The 11,754-nt window shown below is 36.4% G+C and overlaps 1 protein-coding gene across 3 annotated transcripts in view; it reads right to left on the bottom strand.

Annotated features, from left to right (window-relative positions):
- The window catches only part of PRKG2 (protein kinase cGMP-dependent 2), a 102,801-nt gene that overhangs the window by 75,138 nt on the left and 15,909 nt on the right, over positions 1-11,754 (bottom strand). For 2 of the 3 annotated variants that reach the window (XM_027773062.1, XM_027773063.1), the window contains exon 2: positions 4,592-4,758. In XM_027773062.1, the coding sequence (XP_027628863.1) occupies positions 4,592-4,758 (167 nt within the window). Of the gene's footprint in view, positions 1-3,912; positions 4,078-4,591; positions 4,759-11,754 lie in introns of those variants that run through there. The other variant, XM_006151454.3, reaches the window with a different exon arrangement.

Raw genomic sequence — 11,754 nt, 5'->3', positions numbered from 1 at the left:
CAACAAGAAGGAGGATAGGGCCAGCAGGAGGTGTAGTGGTTAAGGTGCTGGACTTCCACATGGCCAACTGTGGTTTGAGTCCTGAACCCAGTGGCTTGAAACTCACGGTGTTATGTGTATGTGTGTGTGTGTGTTTGTGTGCCCAAAATCTCGGGATGAGTATGGAGGAGAAGTGATTGCAGTATGGCCATACCCCTGGGGTAGATGGGTGATTGCTCACTTTCTGTCTTTGTCCCCCTCTGTCTCTCTGGCAAGGGCACACACCCTATGGCAAAAATCTCTCTCTCTCAAAAAAAAAAAAAAAAGATAATAATCATATAGCTGTTGTGAAAATTAATTAAGATAATATAGGTAAAAAAGAACAACGATGAGTGCGTTCACTATATGATGATTAGCTATGGTTAATATCACCACAGTTACAAAGTTCTATCCCTGGAGCAGTAGATAATGAGTGTTTTGTTTAAATGTTATGCTGCCCTATAAAAAAATCTACTACATGAAATTATTTCTGTTTTATTAGGATCCCAATAATTACTGCATGTCTTGAAAACACAGCACAGTTGTTCTCACTGAATTAAGGGTAATTTGTCATAACAAGTGAGTGCACTGGCCCTGAAGTCAGACTGCCTGGCCCTGTGTCCTGGTTACATCTACCAGTTACTGGCTGGATGACCTTGGGCAAGTTACTTCATGGTAGTTCAGTTGTTATCTAACCTCTCATTCATTTAGATGTAATATATATTAATTATAAATGTAAACCCCTAAAAAAAAGTAGGCACTGTCTTCACCTAGGCAAAGATTAGAGATTGGGTATCATAATTTGTGTATGCTCCCCCACCCTGAATTCATGCGTTAAATCATTGGAATGGGATTAAATGGATGAAAAACTTAATCCAGTTTTGCTGTTGAAAGGTGGGCCTTTGAGGGGAAAGATTAGTGATTGGGTGGTTAAAGCAGGGTCCCCTAATTGAATCCTGGTGTGTTTAGAAGAAAAGGACATGAGGCAGGAAGAGGCCACCTGAACACATAGACCATTCTCTGTTCTGTTTTTCTCAAAGTTCTGCCTTCTGCCATTTTGTTTTTCCTTTGGACCTTCCATGTGACCAGAATAAAGAATAATAAACCTCCATTGCTTTATAAATTACCCAGTCTCAGTAGTTCTGTTAGCAACACAACAGACTAGCACATGGGGAAAGGCAGAACTTCAAGCAACCTTTTCACAATTATTTTGCCCTTGCAATTCTCCTTTTTCCTTGAGACAAAGGCAAACAAAATCATACCTAAAATAAGCAACAACAACAAAAATCTAAATTCTTGACAAATAAACTTGTGGGATAACTTTTTTTCCCTTGAAAAATTAAGCCTTTCTTTCAAAAATTTACCACTAAGTAGCTCTGGATCATCTCTGCCTATCCATTCAGTCAATAGATCTGATCTGTGTACTATATTATGCCAGAAACTCTGCCAGAGTGATATGGAAAAAGAGAAAAGATACTTATTCCAATAGAATTTATATTCTAGTAGCAAAAGTTAACAACTTATTTTTTGCTTTAAATCCTACAGATTAGATATGCAATTTATTTCTCATTACAGCTAAATTCTATTCCATCAATGCCACTTGGTGGGACAGTTCAATTTATATCGTGAATCTTAATACATTGCAAGAATTTTTTCTAGTTCATTATGGCTCATGGGACTTGAGCAATGCTGAAGAATTACATGGACTATCAAAAATTTAAGCAAAATATGCCTTTACTATTTGCTATTCATGCTATACCTTAAAAAAAGGGAGATTTTTAATTATCTCATTAATTTGTTCAACCAGATAATTAAACCAGGCAATTCAGTCCTTAAGTGACACTATAATTAATTCAAATAAGAAACCATCCAATTTTCATTTCTATGTGTGCTATAGCCTTGATCTCAGTAGCTATATTGAAGCTGCCTTCTGTTCAACCTCTTCTCTCTCCAAGCCTTTCATCAGAACTACTGACAAGGAACAGGATGGGCTGACATAAGTTTCTCATCCTCTCCTCGCAGGCTTCATAAATATTTGTTGACTTAATGGCCTACTTTTTCTTGCCACTTTTGCTAAAGTAGAAATGAAATGGCCAAGAGGAAAGTTGCAAGAGGAAAAGTTTCTCTTTTTATTATTCCTAAAAACTTGAAGGCTGATTAAGACTACAGTTCACTACTTGAATAGAAAAAGAACTTGAGAGTGACTATGTAATTTTAAAGGTGCCTTCAGAGAAAATTATATACAAATAATTATAAAACTGGCATATTTAAGGAGTCCAAGAATATGAAAATAATCTGTTGTACACTATATAGAATAATATATCTTTGTTGACTTGTTTAGATGGGTAACTTCTGTTCTATACCTAAGGTCCCAAGGAAAGAAGAATAAATGAATTTCTTAGATTATCAGAAACTACAATACAAAATATCGGGTTTTCAGGAAAGTTACGATGCATTTTTCTATGCATCGTGACTTTCCCGACAATCCAAAAGAAGGCCATGGTGTATCTTAGGTTTAGCTTCTGGCTAAACCAGCTTTGTTTTTTTTCCCCTAAAACTAAAAAGTTAAGGCAATTCGGAATTAACCAGGGTGTTCAATAACCTTAATCATGTTTGGACAATTTCTTGCTTCTTTATCCAAAAGAAGAAAATAAAGGACAGAAGAGGAAAAAAACTAGGAGTAAGATCAATGCATACCTATCTAACTATTTAAATCTTCCCAGTATATAAACATTGTTCAAGGAATAAAGGAAACCATTTTATGATTTTAAAAATATCAGTTTCATGTGTAAGGTCATCCCTTTTATTTGTCTGTTGGTTAAATGTAGCTAAATTATCTTTTGAAATCATTAGTATATAACCAAAATAGTTTCTAGAACTGCAACAATAATTGGTTTTTCTACAATTACCAAAACATGACAATAAAAGTGGCAGTATTTCATTGGAAGTACTTTTTTGAGTAAGTGACATTGTGATAAAATGTATGGATTCTTGGCCCAGTCTGGTAACACAGTCAATAGCAAACTGAACTTCAGAGCTGGAAGCCACATGGCCAGCGTGGGTTTGGATCACTGGGTCATCCTGAAAATACACCAGACATAAGCAGGCATCCAAGACTCTAACAAAGTGGAGAGCTGGGGAAAGGAGATCACAGTATGATGGGATCCTGCCAAGGGTTAGCTCTGTGTGTGTGTGTCTCTCTCTCCTGTGCATTAACTCATTCTCTCTAAAATGAATAAAACATACAGTTTTTTTTTTTAGAGAGAGATTTTCATTATAGGGTACATGCACTCGCCACAGAGACAGAAAGTGAGGAATCTCCCCAGCGGAGATGGCCACCCTGCAATCTCCTCTTCTCCATTCTCCTTTTGGGATTTTGGGCATGTATACAGTTGCGCCCGGTGTAAGTTTTAAGCCACAGGATCTGGGAGTTGAACCATGGTCAATTATGAGGGGGTCCAGTGACGCAACCATTTTGCCATTTGCAGGTCCCCAACATATAGATTCTTAAGTCAGATTGCTTAGGTTTGCATTTTATATCCACCATTATGAGCTGTGTGGCCTTGTGTGAGTTACTGAACTTCTCTAGGACTTGAGTCCACATTAGCAAAGTGGAGGTAACAGCACTTGCCTTACAGGGCTGGAGAGAAGATCGAATAAGATCTTTCTATGAAGCACTCAATAGGATGCCAGATACATAGAAACCATTCGATAAATATGAAATAGTATTATCATAATTAGATCAGTGATGCTACTATTTCATGAACTCAGTCTGTTACATTTTCTACAAATAGAGCAGTCACTTTTGCAGTTTTAGAAATGTTTACAAAAAAATCATAAGACAATAGGCAAAATATTTGTGACATGATAACTGGAAAAATCTGCGACACTCACCTGCCAGCACAAAGATATGGTTTCCCGGCTCTCCTTGCTTAATAATGTAACTCCCTTGCAGGTAGCTTCTCCCATACATGCATTCCACCATGTCTTTGATCTGCTGAGGGTCCAGTCTCTTCAGAAACTGATTTTTATTAAGGGCATCTGTAATGAGCTTCTTTTCACTGGTATATTGGAAAAGAGATATTTGTTACAATAAATGAAAATCATGTTTTGCTACCCAGATTCACTTCGTTCTGATTTCTGATACTACTATCTACTATTTATACTTTCTGGCAAGAAAAAAGGGTTTTTGTTTTTGTTTTTGTTTGTTTGTTTTACCTAGTATCACCAAATATTTCACCCTTATAACTGCATGTAATCCTACATGTACAACTGGTTTTTTTAGGTCTTTTTTTTTTTTTAGAGGTTTTTGCTATAGGGCCCATGCGCTCACCAGACAGATCTTTCTATGAAGCACTCAATAGGATGCCAGATACATAGAAACCATTCGATAAATATGAAATAGTATTATCATAATTAGATCAGTGATGCTACTATTTCATGAACTCAGTCTGTTACATTTTCTACAAATAGAGCAGTCACTTTTGCAGTTTTAGAAATGTTTACAAAAAAATCATAAGACAATAGGCAAAATATTTGTGACATGATAACTGGAAAAATCTGCGACACTCACCTGCCAGCACAAAGATATGGTTTCCCGGCTCTCCTTGCTTAATAATGTAACTCCCTTGCAGGTAGCTTCTCCCATACATGCATTCCACCATGTCTTTGATCTGCTGAGGGTCCAGTCTCTTCAGAAACTGATTTTTATTAAGGGCATCTGTAATGAGCTTCTTTTCACTGGTATATTGGAAAAGAGATATTTGTTACAATAAATGAAAATCATGTTTTGCTACCCAGATTCACTTCGTTCTGATTTCTGATACTACTATCTACTATTTATACTTTCTGGCAAGAAAAAAGGGTTTTTGTTTTTGTTTTTGTTTGTTTGTTTTACCTAGTATCACCAAATATTTCACCCTTATAACTGCATGTAATCCTACATGTACAACTGGTTTTTTTAGGTCTTTTTTTTTTTTTTAGAGGTTTTTGCTATAGGGCACATGCGCTCACCAGACAGACAGAGAAATATAGAGAGACAGAAAGCGAGAAATCAACCCCTAGGGAAGATGGCCACGCCACAATCCCCTCTCCTCCATTCTCCTCTCAGGATCTTGGGCACATGCACCCAGTGTGAGTTTTAAGCCACCAGGTCCAGAACGTAAACCGTGGTTGACTACGTGGGAGTCCTGCAACATAGCCATTATGCTAACTGTTGGTCCCCTACATGTACAACTGTTGAAAATATTTTTAAACATTTTCCTGGTAGTCATAATTATACCAATTTTATGGTCATTCCTAATCTCAACATTTCTTGAGATTCCTAGATAGACTAATAAACACACATTTTTTTAAATGAAAACCAAATCTGATCGATAGGAAGAAGTTATATTTAAGGGACTAAAGCCCAGCATTCATTTATTGATGCATGCATGCACAGTATCTCTGGTACTAGTTATGTATACCTTACTTAATTTCATCAGTATACTATAAGATAATTACTGGTCCTATTTTATGAAGAAGTAGACTAAGATGTAAGAAGTGACTGATTTCTCATAGAAAGTCTGTATGTCCAACATCTGGGCTGTTTCCATCCCATCCCATCACCTCTTCCGAGAAAGAAAGCTCCTTTGGGGCTTGGTAGGTTTGATCAGATACAGAGGGTGATGGTGGTACTCTGAGATTACCTGGGTTTTTATTTTAACAATAGGCACGTGTAGACTAAACAGAATCTACATTTTCAATCTCGCAGTCTATTCATCCCCCATATCCAAGATCCACTTGTTGATAATCCTAGAATACTATGCTTTACTTTGAAAAAGAAGTAGTTCAAAACAGTTACCCAATCTTCACTGCCATGTATTTCAGATGTTTTCATTAGCATACTTTCTATACATATATCATGAAGTTACTGAGCTGGAAAAAAACCTCTTTGGGGCTGTATCAGAATCTTTGCACAATACATTTACTCTCGTTCATACAGAGTGGATTTTTTTTTTTTTAAATCACAGTCTACCCGTATTTTTCATTCAAACGTTACCCCAAGACTGGTTCCACTGTGTGAAAACTAGTAATCTTTTTCTATTTAAAAATATTCTTAAACAAACCAGCAGATGGCGTAGTGGTTATGTCACTAGACTCCCATGTAGTCAACTGTGGTTCAAGTCCTGGACCTGGTGGCTTAAAACACTGTGTGTGTGTGTGTGTGTGTGTGTGTGTGTGTGTTCAACATCCCAAGAGGTGAATGGAGGAGAAGAGACTGCGGCATGGCCATCCCCCCTGGGGGGTGATTTCTCACTTTTTGACTCTGTCTCTCTCTGTCTCTCTGGCAAGTGCACACACCCTATAGCAAAAATCTCTCTCTAAAGAAAGAAAAAAAAAGTTCTCAAACATAAAGTAAGACTTCACAGAATTAGATCATTCTACCCAACTCCCTCGTTCTGATTTCTGATACTACTATCTACTATTTATACTTTCTGGCAAGAAAAAAGGGTTTTTGTTTTTGTTTTTGTTTGTTTGTTTTACCTAGTATCACCAAATATTTCACCCTTATAACTGCATGTAATCCTACATGTACAACTGGTTTTTTTAGGTCTTTTTTTTTTTTTAGAGGTTTTTGCTATAGGGCACATGCGCTCACCAGACAGACAGAGAAATATAGAGAGACAGAAAGCGAGAAATCAACCCCTAGGGAAGATGGCCACGCCACAATCCCCTCTCCTCCATTCTCCTCTCAGGATCTTGGGCACATGCACCCAGTGTGAGTTTTAAGCCACCAGGTCCAGAACGTAAACCGTGGTTGACTACGTGGGAGTCCTGCAACATAGCCATTATGCTAACTGTTGGTCCCCTACATGTACAACTGTTGAAAATATTTTTAAACATTTTCCTGGTAGTCATAATTATACCAATTTTATGGTCATTCCTAATCTCAACATTTCTTGAGATTCCTAGATAGACTAATAAACACACATTTTTTTAAATGAAAACCAAATCTGATCGATAGGAAGAAGTTATATTTAAGGGACTAAAGCCCAGCATTCATTTATTGATGCATGCATGCACAGTATCTCTGGTACTAGTTATGTATACCTTACTTAATTTCATCAGTATACTATAAGATAATTACTGGTCCTATTTTATGAAGAAGTAGACTAAGATGTAAGAAGTGACTGATTTCTCATAGAAAGTCTGTATGTCCAACATCTGGGCTGTTTCCATCCCATCCCATCACCTCTTCCGAGAAAGAAAGCTCCTTTGGGGCTTGGTAGGTTTGATCAGATACAGAGGGTGATGGTGGTACTCTGAGATTACCTGGGTTTTTATTTTAACAATAGGCACGTGTAGACTAAACAGAATCTACATTTTCAATCTCGCAGTCTATTCATCCCCCATATCCAAGATACACTTGTTGATAATCCTAGAATACTATGCTTTACTTTGAAAAAGAAGTAGTTCAAAACAGTTACCCAATCTTCACTGCCATGTATTTCAGATGTTTTCATTAGCATACTTTCTATACATATATCATGAAGTTACTGAGCTGGAAAAAAACCTCTTTTGGGCTGTATCAGAATCTTTGCACAATACATTTACTCTCGTTCATACAGAGTGGATTTTTTTTTTTTAAATCACAGTCTACCCGTATTTTTCATTCAAACGTTACCCCAAGACTGGTTCCACTGTGTGAAAACTAGTAATCTTTTTCTATTTAAAAATATTCTTAAACAAACCAGCAGATGGCGTAGTGGTTATGTCACTAGACTCCCATGTAGTCAACTGTGGTTCAAGTCCTGGACCTGGTGGCTTAAAACACTGTGTGTGTGTGTGTGTGTGTGTGTGTGTGTGTGTTCAACCAAGAGGTGAATGGAGGAGAAGAGAGTGCGGCATGGCCATTCCCCCTGGGGGGGTGATTTCTCACTTTTTGACTCTCTCTCTCTCTGTCTCTCTGGCAAGTGCACACACCTTATAGCAAAAATCTCTCTCTAAAGAAAGAAAAAAAAAGTTCTCAAACATAAAGTAAGACTTCACAGAATTAGATCATTCTACCCAACTCCCTCCATTAGATCATTAGGTTACGAAGAGGGAAGCAGAATGAAATCTGGTACACAGAATTCCTTCTTTCCTACAGTGACTCCACCACTGTCAGAGGCATCCAAATTCTCGAGTTACTTGGTAACTTTTTCGCCCTTCATCTAACCCATCACTCAATCTTATCAACTCTCTTTACAAAATATCTCAAGAGGAGAATGGAGGAGAAGGGATTGCAGTGTGGCCATCCCGCAGGGGGGTGATGTTTTCACTTTCTGTCTCTCCACCGCGCCCATATACTCTATAGCAAAAATCTCTCTCAAAATAAATAAATAAATAAAAATGGTAGAGAAAAAGAAACTGAAAAAGTAGGACAAATCAGTAACAAATAATGATACCAGATTTAAACCAAATAATTTGTATTTACATTAAAAATAGAGATACTAAAGTCTGGCTCTGTAGCACACTGGTTAAGTACTATGCACAGGAGTCAAAGCTCGCAGGACTGACAACAGTTCAAATCTTTACACTGGTTGTTTGAAAAACGTATCAGGTGCATTCATATGCATGCCTACGCCTAGACGGGATAGAGAAATGGAGGAGAAAGGACTGTGGTGTGATTATACCACAGAGAGGGTCTCAGTCTCTCTCTCTTTCTCTCTCTCTTTCTCTGGCAAGCACACATCTATCAATTTTAAAAAGTATGATAAATGTTGGGACCAGCAGTTACCATAATGGCTATGTCACTGGACTCCCATGTAGCTGACCGTGGTTCAAGTCCCAGACCCAGTGGCTTAAACTCATGCCAGGCGCGTGTGCGTGCATGCCCAAGATCCCGAGAGGAGAATGGAGGAGAAGGGATTGTGGCATAGCCATCCTCCCAGGGGGTGATTTCTCACTTTCTATCTCTCTCTCTGTCTGGCGAGTGCACGTGCCCTATAGCAAAAACCTCTAAAAAAAAAAAAAAAAGTATGATACATGTAATAAGTACCTCAGGAAACAAGATTGTCAGACTAGTAAAAGTAAAAAAGAAAATTCCAAAATTGTATTGCTTATAAGAGAAATGCCTTAGACCTGCCTTAAAAGACAATAGAAAGTTTTAAAGTAAATAAATAAATAAATAGAAAGCTATATTATGTGAACACCAACTAAAGGGAAAACTTGCCTGGATACATAAAAATGGTTTTATAAAAATAAAGAGGGCTATTTCATATTGATATCACCATAAATGTATAAATATTCTAAAGGCATATATACTTAATATCATCAAACTATATAAAGCAAAGTCAATAAGATTAAAGGAAGAAATAGGTAAATCGCTCACAATGACTTTCAGTGATTTTAATACCTAAGTAACTAATAGAACAAACAGGCATATATTAGGTAGAAAACAAGAAATCTAAAAAATTCATTATCAAACTTTTCTCTTGTCCTAACTGACATTTTAAAAACCTGTATTCAATAAATTCAGAATACACATTTTTTATAAGTGTACATGAAATCTCCATGAAAATTGACTATATAGTAAACTATAAAGTAAGCTCCAAAAAGCTCATTATAATGAAATAATACAGAATATGTCCCTTGAATATAGTGGAATTAAACTAGAAAGCAATGACAAAAAGTAAGGATAACATGCTTTAAAATATTTGAGAATTGAGCAATACATTTATAAACAGCCCAATCATCGAAGATTAAATCTCAAGGAAAGTCAGATACTATTTTGAAATTAAAAATAATAAAACATTCTATATTAAAATGTGTGGGATACAGTTTAAATGATCCTTACATGAAAATGTATTGTATTACATAGACACAATAGAAAAGAATAAAGATTGTAAGTGAATGACCTAACTGTTCACCTCCAAAACAGAAAAAGAAAAGCAATTGAACTCGAAAAAGGGAGAAGGAAAGAACAAAATGGAAGCAGAAAATAATAAACCAGGAAAAAAAGGCAGAATGAAGAGAATCAACGTAGCCAAAATGGTTTCTTTGAGAAACTAGTCAAACTGAAAATTTCATGAAAAGACATTATTTAAAATAAGATAAAAATCATTAATTCTGTAGGGTCCTATCTAACAAAGATGTGTAAGTTCTTTATACAGGAAAGAAGAAATATCAATATTATTTAAAGAAATAAAAGAAAACCTAAGTAAATGGAGGAATATACAATGGTTGCAGATGAGAAGATTAAATTTTTAAATTATGTTAGTTCTATTTGAATGGATCAGGTTCAATGAAATTCCAATCAACATTCTAAAAAATTGACAACATGTTGGACTCACTATGCAGCCTCTGTCATCCTGTAACTCACAGTCCTTCTGCCTCAGCCTCCCAAGTGGCTGGGAGTACAGGCACGTGACCCCACAGCTGGGGGCTCCTAAAATTTGTGTAGTCATAAGAAAAGCCCAAGAAGAGCTTCACAACAATGAAGAACAATAAGAGCAAAGCTGGAATATTTAAAGTAATGGATATAAATAATTATTATGAATCAAATTAAGAGAATATATTATTGGTACAAAGGTGGACAGAAAAGTCTTTAGAACAGATGGAAAACCAGAAAACAACCTATACATCCTTAGATACTTCATTTAGGACAACAGTTGCACTACAGAGCTAAGGGGTGAAAACAGACAACAATGGAAAACACACACACCTTGGAAAGTGCTCACCCCTGGGGCTGGCAGGTGGAAATAAATAAATAAAAATATATTTTTAAAAAGTGCTCACCATCACTAAATATCAAGGAAAGGCAAAACAGCGCCACAATGAGATACCACAGAATTTCAGTTAAAATGAAAAAGATTGACAATACCAAATGTGGTTGAACATATCAAGTAACTTAATGCACACACATTGCTGGCGGGAGTATGTATTTGTTCACTCACTTTGCAAAAGTGTTTAGCAATCTATATTAAATTTAAACTTAGATGTAATGTACTGTCCAACAACTTCACTCCTAGGTTTAGACCCACCGTAAATTATACACTTACGCATCCAAAGATCTGTTTGAAAATGTTCATGGCAATATTATTTGTAATTGCAAAACATCAAAATCAACCAAAATGCCTGTGAACAGCGGACTGATAAACTGTATATAGTCACTGAAAAACTACTCAATAACAATCATAACTAAATGAACCACTGCTACCTGCAATGACAAACGAATCTCAGTACTTGAACAGAAGAAGCCAGTCTGTTGAGTACATACTTTATAATCTCATTATATTTAAGTTCAAAACCAGGCAAGACGTAATCTATGATACTCTCAGTAGTTGCGTAGATCACAACTATCTTTGAGGTAGACAATGGGTAGAAATTGGAAGGGGACAAGACAGGCTACTGAGGCTCTGGCAATGTTGAATTTCCTGATCAGTTTGACAGTTACATAGATGTGTTTACTTCATTACCTGTGTATGTCAATGAAAAAAAAAATCATTAAAAAAAATACATATGGCTTTGGAATCAGAAAATCCTAGGTTCAAATCTCAACTCTGCTACCTACCAGTTTCATGATCTTGGATGAGTTACTTAACCTTTCTTGAATCTCAGTTGAGTCATCTGTTATGGGGCATACTAACCATACATACTTCATAGGAATATTATGCAAATAAGCTCACATAACACGCCAGAAAAATATGTAATAAATGGTAGCACATGTAGTCAGCAGTAGTAGTAACTATAATGTGTTTTTCTGGGGGAAAG

This window comes from Tupaia chinensis, unplaced genomic scaffold (assembly GCF_000334495.1).
Source record: "Tupaia chinensis unplaced genomic scaffold, TupChi_1.0 Scaffold000318_1, whole genome shotgun sequence".
NCBI classification, from domain to species: domain Eukaryota; kingdom Metazoa; phylum Chordata; class Mammalia; order Scandentia; family Tupaiidae; genus Tupaia; species Tupaia belangeri.
This window is presented reverse-complemented; position numbering and strand designations above follow the sequence as displayed.